Source organism: Bombina bombina, chromosome 3 (assembly GCF_027579735.1).
Source record: "Bombina bombina isolate aBomBom1 chromosome 3, aBomBom1.pri, whole genome shotgun sequence".
In the NCBI taxonomy this organism is placed as follows: Eukaryota; Metazoa; Chordata; class Amphibia; order Anura; family Bombinatoridae; genus Bombina; species Bombina bombina.
In genome coordinates, this window is record NC_069501.1 from 1,245,728,636 (window position 1) to 1,245,750,545 (window position 21,910).

The 21,910-nt window shown below is 36.0% G+C and overlaps 1 protein-coding gene across 6 annotated transcripts in view; it reads left to right on the top strand.

Moving 5' to 3' along the window:
• SLCO2B1 (solute carrier organic anion transporter family member 2B1) overlaps positions 1-21,910 on the top strand; it is a 490,516-nt gene that overhangs the window by 253,148 nt on the left and 215,458 nt on the right. For all 6 annotated transcript variants that reach the window (XM_053708763.1, XM_053708761.1, XM_053708765.1 and 3 more), the window contains one exon: positions 6,411-6,548. In XM_053708763.1, the coding sequence (XP_053564738.1) occupies positions 6,411-6,548 (138 nt within the window). The remainder of the gene's footprint in view (positions 1-6,410; positions 6,549-21,910) is intronic.

A 21,910-nucleotide genomic window follows, 5' to 3' on the forward strand; every position in this document is an offset into this window, starting at 1 on the left:
GAGGAGGTGCACTTTTGTCTTTTCTTTATATATATATATATATATATATATATATATCTAATACAGAAAAGAAATATATAGAAAAATGGAACAGAATAAGAAAATATGATAGGATTCCTTAGCCAGCACTTCTCATGTATATTACAGTATAATTATTACAGAGATTAAATACCCAACGGTCAGTCAAAACCACAGCAAAGACAAAGAATCAGAATGCACAGATGGTATATAATATTAAGTATAAATTTATTGACTACCTAAATATACAATATAAACATATCTCAATAACCCTCAAATATTAAAAAATACAAAACCATGGCCATGGTAGAGAGAATTATAAGCAATATAAAGACGTCTATAATATGTCATTCATAGTAAAGATTAATGTCAATAAAAAACCCTAGTATAGGACAATATGATATCTAAAGTAATAGTGCTGATGTTAAGTATTGATATTCATCATACAATACCTCTCATATATATGAATGCTTGATGCAAAATAATAAGCAAGTATAGCAAAAGCAGACGTTTAAATGGATACAGTCCAGCAATATTCCACAATGCGTTCTTATACTGATCAAAGGGTAGCAATGATTAAATGATTATGGTGAAGCAGTTAGTAGCAGGTTAATGCCTTGTTTTAGTAAGCAGTTCATGCATGTTAATCATGAGCATAAGCAACAACAACCGTTTAGCAGAATGGCAATCCTCATATACAGCAACATGCAGTGGGGAGACAGTACATATGGCACACAATTATGCCGGTAAACAAATAGCGTAAGGGAACTCTTACTGAGAGCTTTACTCTCATCTAAGGGGCCCTTTGCTAATCTCACCACTCCCCAGAAAGTTTGATACTTCTCCGGTATGTGTTGCAAAAAAGATGCTGATAGGCAGTCACAATCCTGCAGTGATTGAATCCATGCAACCTGTATAGCGGACTGTCCTTGCTTTCTCTCTAGGCCATTTGTATTGCAACAGACTCCTCTTTTACTCGGGTGGCCCTTCCCGAGACAAGTAAAAACACGCAACACGTGTTTCACCGCTAGGAACTTCCGGTACGGCTTCTTCACAGAGTATCAGTGACATTAATTGACATTAATCTTTACTATGAATGGCATATTATAGACGTCTTTATATTGCTTATAATTCTCTCTACCATGGCCATGGTTTTGTATTTTTTAATATTTGAGGGTTATTGAGATATGTTAATATTGTATATTTAGGTAGTCAATAAATTTATAATTAATATTATATACCATCTGTGCAATCTGATTCTTTGTCTTTGCTGTAGTTTTGACTGACCTTTGGGTATTTAATCTCTGTAATAATTATACTGTAATATACATGAGAAGTGCTGGCTAAGGAATCCTATCATCTTTTCTTATTCTGTTCCTTTTTTCTATATATTTCTTTTCTGTATTAGATATATAATTAATACTACATTCCTCCTGTGCACCCTTTGACACTCAACATTAGTTGTCTTAGGTTTTCTCTATTACTTTATTAATCCAGGTGAATCTTTGAGCTGGTTTGACTAAATATTTATATATAAACGCACCCACACACATAATTGTTTACAACCTTTCCAATTCAAATTTTAATATTTTTTTTTCATTAGTGGGTATCTAGGCACTTTTAATAGACCATCAAGAAGCCTAAATACCCTAAGACCCCTTTTGTCTAAAGTGTGGCTTAAATGTGAGCAGCATCTAAAAAGTCCGAAATAGCTGAGCACAGGGTGGATATGGTTCGGCGGTTAAGAGGTTAACCTGTTTTAGAAGTATAACTAAATAAAATAGATATTATGAGTGAGTTCTTTCTGTGACATGCTCTGTACTACTCCCTATGAAATCTTTTTTTTTAATAAAGTTGACAGGTCATTAAAATAATTTCATATATGTACTATATATGTGTGCAATTAAGCACTAATTGCACAATAGCTGCATACAAAATAAGGGCTAGATTACAAGTGGAGCGCTAATTTATCACGCCTGCAAATGGGCAAATTCTCCCGTTTGTGGGCAAAAAAAAGTGTTGTGTGACTTTTCAAAAATTTAAATTGTAGCATCTTTTATTTTTTAAACAATTACTACACTAGGCAATTTTTAGGGGATAAAGTTGGCTGTGGGTGTTAGAAAAAGAAAGGTCACTGAAAAGTGCCTTTACTTTGCCATCTATGGGAACTGTGTTTTCCCTGTAAATATATATGTATATGCTTATATACATATGTATTTACGTGTTATTATGTGTGTATATACATATTAACACATAAATATATGTTTATCAGCATATACATATATATTTATATTTGCTGCCATCGCTGCGCTACTTACCCTCTTTGCTGCGTTTAGGTTCTGATGCTGACTCTAATCGCATCAGAACAAGGCTCCCATTAGCCTATGAAAGTGCACTATAGTGAGCACAATGCTTTCAAGCAATGTGAAAGTGAGCTCGCGTTTGCATTCCACTTAACTTGTAATACATTAACATGCTCTAGTATTAATAAGGGGAGTACTAATATTGCCTGCCCGCAAGCGATATTTAACGCTCCACTTATAATCTAGCTCTAAATATTCTGGAGTAGATTGTCCCTTTAAATATATTGCCATTATTATTCTATTGTTTTGCACTCTCTGGGGTGTATTTATCATGGTGCGAACGGACACTGTAGCGATCATGTCCACCGCATATCGATAAATGCCGATAGCATACCTTGACGGCATTTATTATTGCACAAGCAGTTCTGGTGAACTGTTTGTGCAATGCCGCCACCTTCATATTCACGGCCAATCAGCCGCTAGCAGGGGATGTCAATCAACCCGATCGTATGTGATCGGGCGGAATGATTTCCGCAGCCTCAGAGCAGGTGGACGAGTTAAGGAGCAGTGGCCTTAAAGTGAAGGTAAACTTTGACGAATGAAAGCCCTTTTTTAAAAAATACTATTAAACACAGGGGCACTTTCATTCATCAAAGTTTATAAAGCAGCCGTTTTGATTAAAAACTTACCTTTGTTTTTTTCACAGCCAGAGCAGCTTCCCCCACCCGGAGATCCTCTCTTCACACGTCATCAATGACTAATCCAGCTTCCTCTAATCACGGCTTTCCCCCCAGGGTAGTCATTGCCTAAGGCCATGCCGTGATTGGAGGAAGCTGGATTAGTCATTGATGACGTGTGAAGAGAGGATCTCTGCGTGGGGAAAGCTGCTCTGGCTGTGTAAAAAACAAAGGTAAGTTTTTAATCAAAACAGCTGCTTTCTAAACTTTGATGAATGAAAATGCCCCTGTGTTTATTAGTATTTTTTAAAAAACGGGCTTTCATTCATCAAAGTTTACCTTCACTTTAAGACCGCTGCTTCTTAACTCCTGTTTCCGGCGAGCCTGAAGGCTCCCACAGACACCACATCAAGGGATTCAGAGAGTTGTTGCACTTGGTGGTTTGCAGTTAATCACAATACATTTCAACAAACATTATTTACTAATTATTTTGGTTAAAGTAAAACAGCTTGCGGTTAACGTAGGAAGTTGTGTAGATGTTTATAAACTTCCTAATAATAACCTGCCCCACCCACAATTATAAACCATGGAAATCTGCTCCAGGGGTGCCTGGAAAATAATTTATAGCTCCATAAGTTCTCTGCTAAATAAAAAAATGCTTTAGTTCTAGACTTGTCAGCTGTCTTCCACACAAATACTAGACAATCTGCGCACCATTTCACGTGGGATCACTGCCCCCCCGCCCCCTCAAAAGCTGACCCTTAGCTACCACTCATGATTCCACCATTTATATTTTTCACAATTAAACAGTCATTATACCACTTGGCTGCGAGTAACATACAATTCAATAATGTCTTTGGCTGCCAGTAACACACACAAATAAAAATAATTTCATTTTCTTTATGTTTGTAATGCACTGAAGCAGTAGGTTTTTTTTTACATTTAACTAACACTGATGGACTTTTAAAATGTGCAATATTGTTTTGAAGATTTTACTGGACCGCCTGCTAAAATACTGGACTGTTGAATACTGGACACCTGTCAATCCTATTTACTTGTGGCTTTTTAACTCCACTTAATGGGAAATGAAACATTCAATACATGTTAGATATAATGATGTATACAAAGCAATTAACCTGAGAATAATATGTATTTTATATCAATTGTATTAGTACCTTAAATATTGAAGAAATAAGTGTAAATGTTTATCTTCTATTAAGCAATGTAATGGGCGCTGCACTGTTGTGTCTTAAAAGGACAGTTATTGTAAGATTTTAATATAAAATGTTTAGTTATGTGTTTTATAACAACTTTGTAATATAATTTCATTATTTATTTTACCCCATTTAGGGCCAGATAATTTGTGGGTTTATTGCTGTTGTTTGCGTGTGTCAGATGCAACACTCATATTACAAGTTGAAAGTAAATGCATTCGCTAGAGGGCAGTTGTATTTTAACTATGGCTAGAGCAAATTCAGAGCTCTGGTTAACGGTTACGATCGTCAAAAAAGTTGCACAAAACACATTAAAATTACAATAACAACAAGTAGTTACACTCATAATAGCACTGTCTGATAAACATTAAGAAAAATTTAATAAAATGCTATAAGGGCTCAAAGATGAAGTCTCAGGTGTTAGAAAAAAGGCTGCAGAGGGCTTTAATATAGTGATACATACATATATATATGTCTAAATATATACTTCTGTTCATATCTATTTATGTGTATATATGTTTTACAGACATATATATATATACACATATAAACACATAAATACATATGTACACACACACACACACACACACATATATATATATATATATATATATATATATATATATATATATATATATATATATATATATATGTGCATTGGAGCCCTTTGCAGTTAGGTACATGAAAGCATGAAAAATCATATTTATGCAATATTCATATTTAATAGAGGTTCTGCACATAGCAGAATTTTTTCTATTTATTTTTAAATAGATATTCCAATGTATATCTGTATATATCTACAAATATACAGTATATAATCATCTACCTGTATATACAGTATATATAGGTGTAGATGTATATTTTAGCAAAATACCATCATATATATGTAGAATTATGTATTTGTGAATAAATAGAACATATTCTGCTATGTGAAGAACATTGGAATGTGAAATAATAATATTTACATGTCAGATTAGCACACTTGAGAATATGCAATTGTTTTTTTGTTTTTCTGCTCCCTTAACTTCTATGGAGGGAACTAAGTTAATGCAATTGTGATATTGTACGTTCGGCTTTTTGTGTGCATCGGGTTAGTGTGCAAGCAAATTTATTTTACTTTCAACGTATAATTTGAGCGCTGCTTGTTGCACTCATAAAGCTTACTTCTAGCGGAGTTAGCGCACAAACAGGAGCGTTAAATACTGCTGCACTTATAATCTGGTCATTTATTTAGCTCTGAAAATTAGATTTTCCAATTCTTACACCTGGAAATGCACCCTGGTGACTTATCAGGGCTAACCCTGCTACATATCTTTCCCTAATTAGTTTTAACAGATAACAGCTGAAAAATAGTGCAATTTATACTAACAATATGAAACTGGCTAGCCATGTTGTCTTCAGATTCAAGCCTGGATTTGCTCCTTCAATTTAGGCAAATGGTGGGTGGAGTTTGGTTAGTAAAAAACATCTGCAGGAAACAAGGTGTTACTCTGTTTTAAAATGTTTAAACTTGGCTGATGTGCTATTCCATAGCAAGGAAACCAAAAGTCTGGTAGTTAAAATATGTTACTATCCCTTTAGAGAACCATTAAATACCGTAGCATTGCATAATGAACACATGGGTAATAAAAAGACAATCCAAAAAATTGAATTTCAAATGAGCAGTAGATTTATTTTTCTGACAAATGTCAAATGTAGTTCTATTTTCCTCCCCCTGTGTCATTTGACAGCCATCAGCCAATCACAATGCATATATGTATATACTGTGAATTCCTGCACATGCTCAATAGGAGCTGATGTCTCAAAAAGTGTGTGTAGAAAGTTGTTTACAATTGCGTCGTCCTTCTGATTCATGAAAGTTAAATTCTGACTTTAGTGTTCCTTTATTTTTTCAGTTTTGAATGCCTAATATATCTTAGTTACAGTAAAAGTAAATATTAAAAGGTTCTAACATTTTTGGCACTTTTATGTTTCTTTAAATAAAGTTGTAACTAGTGTTACTGCTACAAGCCAGCAGCAATTAAAAAAATATGTTATTTATTTATTAATTTTATGGACAATAAAAAAAAATGTTTGTTTTTTTCATGTTCCTTTTATTAAAAATTTGATGATTTATTTTCTTGCATTTTTATTTGTGTTACCAGCGCACACAGCTGAATATTATCACCTTACTCTCTATAATTTTATGTCCTGTCCAGATTTTCGTCCTTTGCCATGGATTTCTGCAGTTATCTCAGCTCCTTCTCTCTGGTTATCTTAAAAGCTCCATTTCAACAATTGAGAAGCGTTTTGGATTATCGAGCCAGACATCAGGAATTCTCGCTTCCTTTAATGAGGTACAAAATTGTTTTAAATGTCACAGCCCACATTTTCATTCATATGTTTAGGACTGAGCCATCCTGGATTATCCCTGAATTCTACCACAGCCTTATAATTAAAGGGACAACAAACTGTAAAATGATTTTCCCTTAATATGTTTGCAATGACTTTGACCAATTGCAGAGTATGAAATGCATGAGAAATTCATTATTAATGTTTATGTGTATATATGAAATAGCTGTTTTTGTTCTTTCAAACTACAACACATTAAAATCAGATTTCGTTATTTTCTATTCTTTTCTGTACGCACATGCTTCTTTATATTATATCTGTCTGTATGCTTAAGCCCAATACTTAGAGAGAACAATTGAAAATTAGTATTGTATTACTTATCTCTCCTACCCACCCTCTGGGAGTGTAATTTCTTCATCTGGCTATGTTTACACACCTTTTCTATACCCTATTTTTAAAGGGACAGTCTACACCTGAATTTTTATTGTTTAAAAAGATAATCCCTTTATTACCCATTCCCTAGTGTTGCATAGCTAACACAGTTATATAAATACACTTTGTACCTCTGTGATTACCTTGTATCTAAGGCTCTGCAAACTGCCCACTTTTTCAGTTCTTTTGGCAGACACCCATTTTAGCCAATCAGAGCTGGCTCACCTGATCTCCACATGCGTGAGCACAGTGTTATCTTTATGACACACATGAATTAACACCCTCTAGTGGTGAAAAACTGTCAAAATGCCCTGAGAGAAGAGGCGGCCTTCAAGGGCTTAGAAATTAGCATATGAACCTCCTTGGTTTAGTTTTCAACTAAGAATACCAATAGAACAAAGCTTAATTGGTGATAAAAGTAAATTGTTTAAAATTACATTCTCTATCTGAATCATGAAAGTTTATTTTGGACTAGACTGTCCCTTTAAAGGGATATAAATCCCAAAATCTTCTTTTGTAATTCAGACAGAGCATGCCATTTTTATATATTAAAAAAAAGTTAAAAATGTACTTCTATTATCAAATTTGCTTTGCACCCATGTTATTCTTTGTAGAGGAGATGCCAAGGTAGCTGTCTGGAACACTTTATGGCAGGAAATAGTGCTGCCATCTTGTGCTCTTGTAAATAGATAAGATTCTTGCAAAACTCCTGCCTTATAGTGTTGCAGACACGTGCACTCTGGAACTAAATCTAGTGAGGTTTCATGTTTAACTTCATTAAGCTGAATAAGGAAATAACTTGACTGTGTCTGCAAATGCCAGATGCTCGCATCCTTGTGAGTCATGGGACTAGTATCCTGATTGGCTGCTTACAGTCCCCTTACAAAGAGGTGTGAACACAAAGTTTGAGGTAAAATATCTTCCTTTTTTACATAGAGATGTTCAGGTAATAATTTCTAGCCAGCTTTTTACAGCTATGCTGCATCACAGTGCTTTAATACGTGGGTATCGTCCCATTATTAGATATTTCTATTTACAGTCAGTATTCTAACCAGCAGGTTTTTGTGTTTTTCTGTGAAGAAATAATCATTGCAGATGTTACAAATATCCTGTGCAAAGCCCTTTACAAGAGCCAGTTATCACAGGAGTCAGAGAACAACCGCAGTGTACTTGAGCTATAACCTGTTCTATATTTTGACAGTGGATATCATTTTATAATGTTTTCTGGCAAGATGACACGAGAGCAAACACTTTACACCATACATATCTTCTGGCAGGTAATCTTGGAGACGACGACATTTCATTCCTTCAGCCTCATTCCAGTCATCTGATATAATCTTTGTCTTTTGTTGTTGCAAGCGGAATAAACTTGTTACACTTTATGTAGAGAGAAGCAAATCTCTCACATACAAACAAGGAAGGTGCTCGCTGCTGAATGTAACTCATAGACCTCAGCAGTATGTGCAGAGCTTCATCCCTGTGAGTGATATTAAAGGCGCAGACAGATGATTAAAACATATATTTCATTGTATAAGTCTACTACTTTTCTGCACGAGGATTATCAACTTTAAAGGGAGAGTCAACTGTAAAATTGTTTTCCCCTGAAGGTGTTTCCAAAGACTTGTAAAATCAGCAACATAGTTTAAAATATATAAGGAATTGTCCCTTTAGATTTATTTTTGTATCTGAAATATCTGTTTCTGCTAATGGAAACCACAAGCTAATTCAAAGGGCTGACCTTGCAGGGAGAGCAGAATTTCTTATCTTATCTGTCTAATTATTTACACAAAGTCCTCCTTATCTATTTTAGCACTGTTCACTCAAAGGCATAGGTCCCGATTTTGTAAATCTCTTTGGACTTGTGAGATTCTATAAGAAATAACTCCAGTACTATTAAGGCCCTTGTTCTAATTTTATAAAGACAATTTTTACCTTGAGCTCAGTGTGCCTTGCAATTGGTGTTCACTGCTTTTAAAGGGACAGTCTACTCCAGAATTGTTATTGTTTACAGAGATAGATAATCCCTTTATTACCCAGTTTTGCATAACCAACACTGTTATATTAATATACTTTTTACCACTGTGATTACCTTGTATATAAGCCTCCATCCCCTAATTTCAATTATTTTAACAGACTTGCATTATAACCAACCAATGCTGACTCATAAATAACTCAACACGAGTGAGCACAATGTTTATCTATATGGCACACATGAGCTAGCACTATCTAGCTGTGAAAAACAGTCAAAAGAGAGACGGCCTTAGAAATTAGCATATAAGCCTAGCTGGGTTTAGTTTTCAACAAAGAATACCAAGAGAACAAAGCACATTTGATAATAAAAGTAAATGGGAAAGTTGTTTAAAATGCATGCTCTATCTGAATCATGACAGTTTAATTTTGACTAGACTGTCCCTTTAAGTATTTGAAGGCAATGCATACATTACAATAGGGCTCATAAAAAAAATGCAATTTTAACATTGTATAAAATTAATAAATTTCTTATTGAAATAAAACTATGCAGTAAAAAAATGTTCTTTAATCGCATTAAAAATAGTAACAAATTTGTTCTGAAAAAGTATTTTTTTATGGACAAATTTAAATTTGTATTGAAATTGTGCAATAAAGAAACAATTTAAGGTAGAAATTGTAATATACCTACACTGTATGCAAAAAAACACTGTGAAATTGTATTAATAATGCAAACTCAAAGCGTATTATTGTCATCTGCTAGTGAACTGTACTGGGGCGTTCCATGGGTGTAGCTGAAATTCCTTCTTCAGGTCTGTTGCATTCTGTAACATTTCCCCCTGCAGATATTGCTGTTTTTTTCTTGCTATACTAAAAGGTGGCAAGTTTGTGTCAAAATACTCAAACAATTAATACTCTAATCTAAAAACCATGCATATGAAAATATAGGCGCCTGTAAGACACTATATGCTGAAAGCAGAGTAATCTTATTATAGGCGCCTGTAAGACACTATATGCTGAACGCAGAGTAATCTTATTATAGGCGCCTGTAAGACACTAAATGCTGAACGCAGAGTAATCTTATTATAGGTGCCTGTAAAACACTATATGCTGAAAGCAGAGTAATCTTATTATAGGCGCCTGTAAGACACTATATGCTGAACGCAGAGTAATCTTATTATAGGCGCCTGTAAGACACTAAATGCTGAACGCAGAGTAATCTTATTATAGGCGCCTGTAAAACACTATATGCTGAACGCAGAGTAATCTTATTATAGGCGCCTGTAAAACACTGTATGCTGAACGCAGAGTAATCTTATTATAGGCGCCTGTAAAACACTATATGCTGAAAGCAGAGTAATCTTATTATAGGCGCCTGTAAGACACTATATGCTGAATGCAGAGTAATCTTATTATAGGCGCCTGTAAGACGCTATATGCTGAACGCAGAGTAATCTCATTATAGGCGCCTATAAGACGCTATATGCTGAACGCAGAGTAATCTCATTATAGGCGCCTATAAGACGCTATATGCTGAACGCAGAGTAATCTTATTATAGGCGCCTGTAAGACACTATATGCTGAACGCAGAGTAATCTTATTATAGGTGCCTATAAGACACTATATGCTGAACGCAGAGTAATCTTATTATAGGCGCCTATAAGACGCTATATGCTGAACGCAGAGTAATCTCATTATAGGCGCCTATAAGACGCTATATGCTGAACGCAGAGTAATCTTATTATAGGCGCCTGTAAGACACTATATGCTGAACGCAGAGTAATCTTATTATAGGCGCCTATAAGACACTATATGCTGAACGCAGAGTAATCTTATTATAGGCGCCTGTAAGACACTATATGCTGAACCCAGAGTAATCTTATTATAGGCGCCTGTAAGACACTATATGCTGAACGCAGAGTAATCTTATTATAGGCGCCTGTAAGACACTATATGCTGAACGCAGAGTAATCTTATTATAGGCGCCTGTAAGACGCTATATGCTGAACGCAGAGTAATCTTATTATAGGCGCCTGTAAGACGCTATATGCTGAACGCAGAGTAATCTTATTATAGGCGCCTGTAAGACACTATATGCTGAACGCAGAGTAATCTTATTATAGGCGCCTGTAAGACACTATATGCTGAACGCAGAGTAATCTTATTATAGGCGCCTGTAAGACACTATATGCTGAACGCAGAGTAATCTTATTATAGGCGCCTGTAAGACACTATATGCTGAACGCAGAGTAATCTTATTATAGGCCCCTGTAAGACACTATATGCTGAACGCAGAGTAATCTTATTATAGGCGCCTGTAAGACACTATATGCTGAACGCAGAGTAATCTTATTATAGGCGCCTGTAAGACACTATATGCTGAACGCAGAGTAATCTTATTATAGGCGCCTGTAAGACACTATATGCTGAACGCAGAGTAATCTTATTATAGGCGCCTGTAAGACACTATATGCTGAACGCAGAGTAATCTTATTATAGGCGCCTGTAAGACACTATATGCTGAACGCAGAGTAATCTTATTATAGGCGCCTGTAAGACACTATATGCTGAACGCAGAGTAATCTTATTATAGGCCCCTGTAAGACACTATATGCTGAACGCAGAGTAATCTTATTATAGGCGCCTGTAAGACACTATATGCTGAACGCAGAGTAATCTTATTATAGGCGCCTGTAAGACACTATATGCTGAACGCAGAGTAATCTTATTATAGGCGCCTGTAAGACACTATATGCTGAATGCAGAGTAATCTTATTTGTATTACCTGCAGGATTTCATTTTTTAATACCTTAAAGTGATGGTAAACTCATGCGTATTTTAATGGTATATATGTAATTATAATACCTCCGCTTATATTTTTTTATTTAGTTTTTATTCTTCGCATTGCAGTGTTTATCTCCGCCTCCCCTGCTTTTATTATACTACTGAACTGACGTGTGTTGCGGTCCCACCCCCTCTACACATCAGAGACTATGGGGCCTAATTTCCATAGTGCGAGTGGGCATGATCCGATATTGCAGATCATATCCGCTGCACATCGATAAATGCCGACAGCATACGCTCTCTGTATTTATCATTGCACCAGCTCCATACGGAGCTTGATAAATATGCCCCTATGCGCGCTCCCGAAAAGGGATGTCAAACAGCGCATGTGTGAGGATCTCTGTGACGTATGCTAAGTAAACATTGAATCACGCAATTGTTTCAGCATACCGGAGTGATCTGCAATTGACAGAGCAATCATCCCCAAATGCAATTAGCGAGCATATATCTACAAATGTATATACCAAGTATATACGCATGCGCTACATTCACGTGCACACACAATTTATGGCCCAGCAGTCAGAGCAATGTGAATAATTTGCGCTTTATTGCGCAGGCGTGAAATGGGCTCATTGAAGTAAGCCTGTTCACCCGTAGGGGGCTGGAGGGCGATCTCATCAGAAAGAATATTATGATTGTCTGTAGTAAGTAAATTTACATTGACGTGTGTTAATAAAATTTGGAATGCAGGTTTTAAATATCTCAATGATCATATTTACACAATATGAACAATTCGAGTTTACCATCACTTTAAGCAAAGAGTTTTTTTCCCCCAGTTTCCATTCTGAAATAACACAAGCAGTTTTGGCATTTTTGCTCAATATTGGTGTCAACTTGAATACTTGCTGCCTCGTTAAGTGCACCCATATATATTATACAATGTTTTTTAACAGACAAAGAGGCCTTTCTTGTGATACCCTATATAGGTACATAAAATAACAATAAATAGGCATTTAATACGGAAAAATGAGGCAGAAATAAAAACTAATAAAAAATTGCAGTTTTCTTTATAACAATGTGTACATAACTAGTAAAGCAAAATAAAAATACCTCTAAATAAATGGTGTCACATGCAGATATCCAGCAACAGCATGAGAAACATACCAATGTCATCATGTCTCTCATGTTATAAAGGTATGCTTGATCTGAGCACTAACATCTAAACCTCTCTGTTTACATAGCTTTTCTATAACCAATGCTTACATAATAACATTTTCAACATAGGTTAAATAAAGTATTTGTAAAAAAAATGAATAATGGTAAAATAGATAATTGGGAAAACAATAAAGTAGAAAAAACATTATAGTACACTATCCCTTTATGACAGAGCAATGCAAGGGCTTAGATTCATACACACTGAGGTGATGAGGTGAGAAAATTTGCAAAATTTAGCAAATCTTCTTTGTTCCTTTGGTTTCCTTTGTTGAAAAGCATACCTAGGTAGGCTCAAGAAAAGCAATTAAGTACATTGGAAGGTTGTTTCAAAATTGCATGTTCCTTCTGAATCATGAAAGTTTGGTTTTGAACTATCCCTTTAACTTCTATAGCTGCTTGCGGTGCCCAACACACAATATCTTGCACATCCAACGCAAACTGCTAGCAATGTGGAGAAACAATAATTACAACCACAACAGTAAGGAAACGCAAAATGGTTTATGTTAATGTTTCTAAGAATAAATGATTTGCATGTCTGTTTTGTTATGGTGAAGTTTGTTAGTTTGGAGTGAAAGGCGTTTCAATGAGCTGGCTGCAGCACTGGTTTTTCTAAAAGAGTGTGCTCAGGATTTTTCACCTATATTTAAAGGGACATTAAAACTAAATGTATTTCATATACATCTCTCTAGACATGGGTGTCATCATTTTGAAACCTAAGTTGCATTGTAGCTATCTAAAGTGAAAGTTGCTGCAACTCAATACTTTGCATCCAACCAGTATGGGAAATTCATAAAACTCATAAAGTCTCAGATAACGAGTGGAGTGTTAAAAGTTATGCATGAGCGAAAAGAGATATATCATGTCTGTTTGTGCACGCCGGGTGTTGTATTCGTATTACAAATTGAAAGTAAACGCCATCACTTGAGCGCAATTGATGTTAATACTCGTCGGGATAGGGTGTCCTCAGAGATCTGGTTAACTTTCGTAAACAAGTGCATTGGATCCCTTTGCTGTCAAGTAGATGAAAACATGTAAAAGCATATTTATGCAACATTCATATTTAATAAAGTGTTATACTGTGCATTTACTGTAAACATTTCACATTCCAATGTTCTGCACATAGCAGAATATGTACTAAGTATTACTTTATATATATATCTACATATGTGTATACCTATATATAATCATACAAACACAAAGTGGAGATATAGCACACAAGTACAGGATCGGCTTAACACCGTCTGAAGTGATGAAAGTATTGAATTTCCAGGCAGGCTAGTGATAAAAAACAGTTCCAAATTTTATTGAGTAAAACGGAGGCTAGAAAATCACATCCCGACAAAAATAGCCAGCAAAGGTACACATCAGGTGTTAGGGCTGATTTCCACGCAGACGCATTTCGTGCCCATGCGCACTTGTTCACTGCTGAAGCCCTAACACCTGATGTGTACCTTTGCTGGCTATTTTTGTCGGGATGTGATTTTCTAGCATCCGTTTTACTCAATAAAATTTGGAACTGTTTTTTATCACTAGCCTGCCTGGAAATTCAATACTTTCATCACTTCAGAGGGTTTTATGCCGATCCTGTACTTGTGTGCATTATCTCCACTTTGTGTTTGCATGTATCCTGTTTGGGGCGAGTTCGGCAGTTCCGCCCGGAGTGGCAGCCTATTACAGGATCAATTTTAAGGGGGTGTCCCCCCGCCCACGCTCCATTGTGTCAGCTCCCTGTCTGTGCATTGGAACTATGGTGAGCGCTATGCACAGAGACACTGTGTAAACCTATATATAATCACATATACATATATATATATATATATGTGTGTGTGTTATAGATATATATTGTAACAAAATACCATCATATATATATGGAGAAATATGTGTCTATGAATAAATAGAAGCATATTCTGCTATGTGAAGAACATTGGAATGTGAAATATTTATATTTTCATGTCGGGTTAGTACACTTGAGAATATGCAATTGGGTTTGCGCGCGAGTAGGGTTTTTTCCCACTTTTTTTGCTACATTGACTTCAATGGGGAATTCGTTAACGTGATCGTGATATTCGAACTTTGGCTTTTTGCATGCAGCAGGTTAGCACGTGAGAGAAAACTCTTTAATTTCAACTTGTAATATGAGCGCTACCTGACGCACGCAAAAAGCTAATTATAGCGGAGTTAGCGCATGAGCGTGAGAGCTGCTGCACTTCTTATCTGGGCTCCCATTTTTCTTTTATTTCTTTTGTGAATATGTTAGAGTGAATGCTTTTATAGGAGTCTTTGTTGATTTATAGACTCCTATAAAGTCTCCTATAAAGTGTTTTTCACTGTGGGACTCGTTCTATGCACTGAGAGGTGAACAATTACTAAATAAATGCTGCTTTATTGCTAGTTTTCAAAATGCTGCAAGTTTTTTCCTTGAAATGTTAGGTTTTATTAAATAAGCTAAATTTCAGATCTGGTTTGCATCTTGTGCTCAATATTTATGTAATCAGCTCATTGAAAGGTATTTTTAGATTAAAAGGATACAAAACAATTGTTCTTTAGTAAAAAAAAGTTTATTATTTAATCAAAGTAAACAAAAAAGAAACAGATTGTGTTAAAAAAAAAAAAACAACTGCAAATAACTTACCTGTTTTCTTGCAAAATGAGCCTTTAGGAAGATAAGGGAACTGCCAAGATCACAACTTAAGTTCTGATTTTGCTTTTTGTCACATGATATTTGCAGCAAAAGTCCTCTACTGAGCATGGGCAAGAAACGTGTTAGTGCATGTGTCTGTTAGTGCATGTTCTGTTAGTGCAAATGTCTGTTAGTGCACGTGTCTGTTAGTGCACGTGTCTGTAAGTGCACATGTCTGTTAGTGCATGTGTCTGTTAGTGCACGTGTCTGTTAGTGCACGTGTATCTTCAGAAGCCAGCGCAGGTCTTGCTATTTATTATTTCTGTTTGTTCTTTGTTCACCTGTAGCTTCAAAACATTTACATTCATTTAACAAAAACAAATGTAAATGTTTAACAAAAATTAATTTTAAACTAAACGAGAACCGAAAAGTGCAGCAACAGAATATTCATGGAAACGAATTTCCTTGAATATCGAAAACAAAAATTTCATCTGAATGATTTTTTTTGGGCCTGCACATCTCTGACTACCAATGTAAATATTATTGTAAATAGCAGAAAGAATAAGAATATTATTAAAAAATAGACAATCATTTTCAGTAGTAGTGCTTAAATTGCCTCTAGGAATCGGTGGTATTTGCACATAAGTATTTTACATCTTCTGATAGGCAGTAAAAGGTAATGACTACTACTTTAAATAATAATGATAGCATGAATCAGGAATTGCAGCAAAAAATCCTCTACTGAGCATGGGCAAGAAACTGACTAATGCTTGTGCACTTCTCTCCTATGTGTTTTGCAGCATTTGCAGGTTATACAATTTGAGTTTTGGTCTCTCTATAGAGCGTGAGACAAAGGACAGATTTATGCACAGTAGCAAGAAGTGTTTAATGTCCCTTTAAATCAGAAATTCATCTTTGGAAGCAAAATGTAGAAAAAATACTTTAAATTTAATTATTCAATGGCATAAACATCAGCAGTTTTACTGACAAGGTGGCACTGAGCCATCCTTCAAGGGACAGTAAAGTCAAAATAAAACTTTCATGATTCAGATAGGATAAGCAATTTTAAACAACTTTCCAATTTACTTTTATCATCAACTTTGCTTTGTTCCCTTGGTGGTATTTTTGAAAAGCTAAACCTAGCTAGGCTCAAACTGATTTCTAAACAGTTGAAAACCGCCTCCTAGCTCAGAGCATTTTGAATGTTTTTCACAGTTAGACTGTGCTAGTTCACATGTGTCATATAGATAACATTGTGCTCACTCCCGTGAAGTTATTTATGAGTCTTCACTGATTGACTACACTGCATGTCTGTCAAAGGCACTTAGATAAGGAGGCTGACTGCAAAGGCTTAGATATAAGGTAATCACAGAGGTAAAAAAGTATATTAATATAACTGTGTTGGTTATGTAAAAACGGGGAATGGGTAATAAAGGGATTATCTATCTTTTTAAATAAGAAAAATCTTGGTGTAGACTGTCCCTTTCAGTTTCCCTATAACTGTCACTACTGTTTCTGAGAGCCAATTTAAAGGGACAGTCTACACCAGAATTGTTATTGTTTAAAAAGATAGATAATCCCTTAATTACCTATTCCACAGTTTTGCATAACCAACACAGTTATAGTAATATATGTTTTACCTCTGTGATTATCTTGTATCTAAGCCTCTCCAGACTGCCCCCTTATCTCAGTACTTTTGACAGACATGCAGTTTAGCCAATCAGTGCAGACTCCTAAATAAATCGACAGGAGTGAGCACAATGCTATCTATATGACACACATGAACTTGTACTGTCTACTTGTGAAAAACTTTCAAAATGCTCTGAGCTAAGAGGCGATTTTCAACGGTTTAAGAATCAGTTTGAGCCTAGCTAGGTTTAGCTTTTCAAAAATACCACCAAGGGAACAAAGCAAATTTGATGATAAAAGTAAATTGGAAAGTTGTTTAAAATTGCATGCCCTTTCTGAATCATGAAAGTTTTATTTTGACTAGACTGTCCCTTTAATAAATCAAATTTAGTAAAACCTCATTGGGAGGTTATAAGCTTTATGGGTAGATCGGAGTGAGTGGGAAGATTGATTGGCTGATGCTTTTGTTAATGAGCACATTGTTTTCATATCTGATTTTTATTCTACTCTCCTATCCCCAACACAGATGTAGTTACTGCCAGGAAGAATGAGATGATGTGAACAATTTATATATAAAAATCTATCTCTGACTACTATTTTTTTTTTTTTTTTTTTTTGGGGGGGGGGATTAAACATAAAATTCAATTAAAAGAGGCATTGATGCAAGAGAATAAATCATAATTGTGTCACTATATAAATCCCTGGTGAGACCTCACCTTGAGTATGGAGTGCCATTTTGCTGACCAATCTCTAAAAAAAGACATTGAAGAAAAAGTTCAGAGAAGGGCCACAAAACTAATAAGGGGAATGGAAAATTTAAGCTATGAGGGGAGTTTAGCCAAACTGAGTCTGTTTTCTCTCGAAAAAATGTGCTTGAGAGGCAGCATAATTACTTTATATAAATATATTTAAGGCCCAAATACAGAGTTGGCAGAAGTTCTGTTAATTCCAAGAAAATTGTTTGTGACAAGAGGTCACAAATTAAGGCTGGAGGAAATTAGATTTAATCTCCAGCAATGAAAATGTTTTTTCACTCTCAGAGCAATAAAATTGTAGAATTCATTGCCTAAGGAGGTAGTAAATACCAATACCTTAGATACATTTAAAAATGTATAGATACATATCTTGCTAGAAACAGAATTCAGGGGTATGATTGCTGATGTTAAATGGCTCACCTTTTAATGGGATTAATTTAAGATCAACTAGAGCTGTACAAAATGGACCTCAATGGACATCTGCCTTTTTTAAACTCATCTACTATCTATCTACTATAATTCACTTTCATTATTTATCTTTCATCCTGCAATTTAGATCCCTGACCCTCCACACATATACACATACATCACAGTGATTACTTCTTTTTTTCAGGTATTAATTTATATCTGCCCCTAACAGTCCATAGCAAAAGAGAGTGGATTTTGTTAAATCAAATTTATAGTTCCATATGATTCTAAACCTTTTATTTTGTTTGAAATTCACTTGCAATGCAGTGATTCATTTCTAATATGCATATAAAAATAGAGTTAATTTACTTAAGGCACCTTTGATACGCGAGCCTGAGGAGCAAACAACGACACAACAGAGGCTGACCTCAGAGAATTCTCTAAACAAAAATGCTATCCCAGTTAGTTGTGAGATGTCTCCCAGAGAGGAGCTTGCTGGATAGGGAAACTTTGCTGGGGAGAGTGAAGTAAGCAGGGAGCACACTTTAAAAAATTAAGGTGACAGTGTTCTGTAAAATTATTTTCTTTTAATGGGGCAGTAAACCTAGAAAGTAATGTTATATAATTCTACACATAGTGCAAACTTTATGCCACATAATGTTGCCGGTGAAATTTGATTTAAAAAAAAAAGGGTTTTTCAGACCGCCGCTCTTACTCTACTGAGCGGGTCTGGTTTTCCCCTTGAGTGCATCTGGGCAGCTGTCTAGTAAGAGCCCAGCCCGATAGCGCCATTACACTCAATGCAGCTCGCTCCCGCTCTGTCTGATAGCGGGAGCGAGCTGCATTGAGTGTAATGGCGCGATCGGGCCGGGCTGTGACTAGACAGCTGCCCAGATGCACTCAGGGGGAAAACCAGACCTGCTCAGTAGAGTAAGAGCGGCGGTCTGAAAAACCCTCTTTTTTTTTAATCAAATATTATGTGGCATAAAGTTTGGCTAAGATAATGTTATATAATTCTGCACTATGTGCAGAATTATATAACATTATTTAATAGGTTTACTGCCCCTTTAATGTGTTTCCAATGACTTGTTACACTAGCAACAGAGTATAAAATGTATGAGAAATTGCTTCTTTAGGTTTAATGTTGAGTATGAAATAGCTGATTTTGTTCTTTGACACTACAACCCATCAACATTTAATTTTATGTTTTACTAGTCGATAAGCCCAGAGGACAGTTTAATTATTTTTTAAACTACAGATGTAGAAACAACGTATTTTGTAACTCTTCTTTTATATAAAAATTTAAGCTACAGGTGTAGCAATACTATAATTTTAACGAACTACTGTCTTAAATATATCAAAAATATTTTCTATATAATAAACTACAGATAAAGCCACACTCTAATTAGGCAAACTACTGTCCTAAATAAATATAAAGTTTCTCCTCTTTAAATTATATCTACTTTAAAGGGACACTGTACCCAAATTTTTTCTTTCGTGATTCAGATTGAGCATTAAATTTTAAGCAACTTTCTAATTTATTCCTATTATCAAATGTTCTTCATTCTCTTGGTATCTTTATTTGAAATGCATGAATGTAAGTTTAGATGCCGGCCCATTTTTGGTGAACAACCTGGGCTGTCCTTGCTGATTGGTGGATAAATTCATCCACCAATAAAAAAGTACTCTCCAGAGTATTGAAACCAAAAAAAGCTTAGATGCCTTCTTTTTCAAATAAAGATAGCAAGAGCATGAAGAAAAATTGATAATAGGAGCAAATTAGAAAGTTGCTTAAAATTGCATGCTCTTTCTGAATTACAAAAGAAAAAAAATTGGGTTCAGTGTCCCTTTAAGTTTATTTCTTTATATACATAACCCCTAAACCGCAAAACCCCTACATCGCAATAAACATATTTAACTTATTAACCCTTTAAACCGCCAAAACCCACAATGCAAATAACTATTTCAAAAACTACAGTACACTAACCTAACACCCCCTTAAATAAACCCATATTACCTAAACTAAGACATTCTAAAGTTACAAAAAAATGATAAAAATGTTTACAAAAAATAAAAAAATCAAATTTCCAAATTTAACAAAATTAAACCTAATCCCTATGAAAATAAAAAAGACCCCCCAAAATAAAAACACCCCCTACTCTAAGAATAAACTACCAGTAGCCCTTAACCCCTTAACGACCGAGGACGTGCAGGGTACGTCCTCAAAAAAAGGCAGTTAATGCCTGAGAACGTACCCTGCACGTCCTCGGTGTGGAAAGCAGCTGGAAGCGATCCTGCTCGCTTCCAGCTGCTTTCCGGTTATTGCAGTGATGCCTCGATATGGAGGCATCCTGCAATAACCTTTTTAAGCCATCCGGTGCAGAGAGAGCCACTCTGTGGCCCTCTCTGCACTGGAGATCGGTGGCTCCCTGCGTTGGTGGGTGGGTGCTGGACCGGGAGGCGGGTGGCGGCCATCGATGGCCCTGGTTATGTGCAGGGGGGGCGGGATCGTGGGCGGGGATGAGCGGGGGCGCGCACGGACGCGCGCGCGTGCACGGGAGGGCGGGGGCGGGCGCGTGCACGGGGAGGGAGCGGGTGGGAACCGCTACACTACAGAAAATGTATTAATAAAAAATGTTTAAATGTTTAAATGTCTAAATATTTTTTTAAAAAAAAAAAGATCAGCAAGGTGGTGGGGGTTTGTCTGTGTGGGGGGGGAAGCTACACTACAGAAAAAAGCCAAACAAAAATAAAAAAAGCACTTTTTTTTGCAAACTGGGTACTGGCAGACAGCTGCCAGTACCCAATATGGCCCCAATGAGGCAGAGGGGAGGGTTAGAGAGCGGTTTTGGGGGGGATCAGGGAGGTTGGGGGCTAAGGGGGGGATCCTACACCCTAGCATATGTAAATATGCTAACATTTTTTTTTTTATTTATTTTTTTTAAAAACCCTTTTATTTTAGTACTGGCAGACTTTCTGCCAGTACTTAAGATGGCGGGGACAATTGTGGGGTGGGGGAGGGAAGGGAGCTGTTTGGGAGGGATCAGGGGGTGGGATGTGTCAGGTGGGAGGCTGATCTCTACACTAAAGCTAAAATTAACCCTGCAAGCTCCCTACAAACTCCCTAATTAACCCCTTCACTGCTAGCCATAATACACGTGTGAGGCGCAGCAGTATTTAGCAGCCTTCTAATTACCAGAAAGCAACGCCAAAGTCATATATGTCTGCTATTTCTGAACAAAGGGGATCCCAGACAAGTATTTACAACCATTTGTGCCATAATTGCACAAGCTGTTTGTAAATTATTTCAGTGAGAAACCTAAAATTGTGAAAAATTTAACTTTTTTTTCAGTTTGATCGCATTTGGCGGTGAAATGGTGGCATGAAATATACCAAAATGTGCCTAGATCAATACTTGGGGTTATCTACTATACTACACTAAAGCTAAAATTAACCCTACAAGCTCCCTAAAAGCTCCCTAATTAACTCCTTAACTGCTGGGCATAATACACTTGTGGTGCGCAGTGGCATTTAGCGGCCTTCTAATTACCAAAAA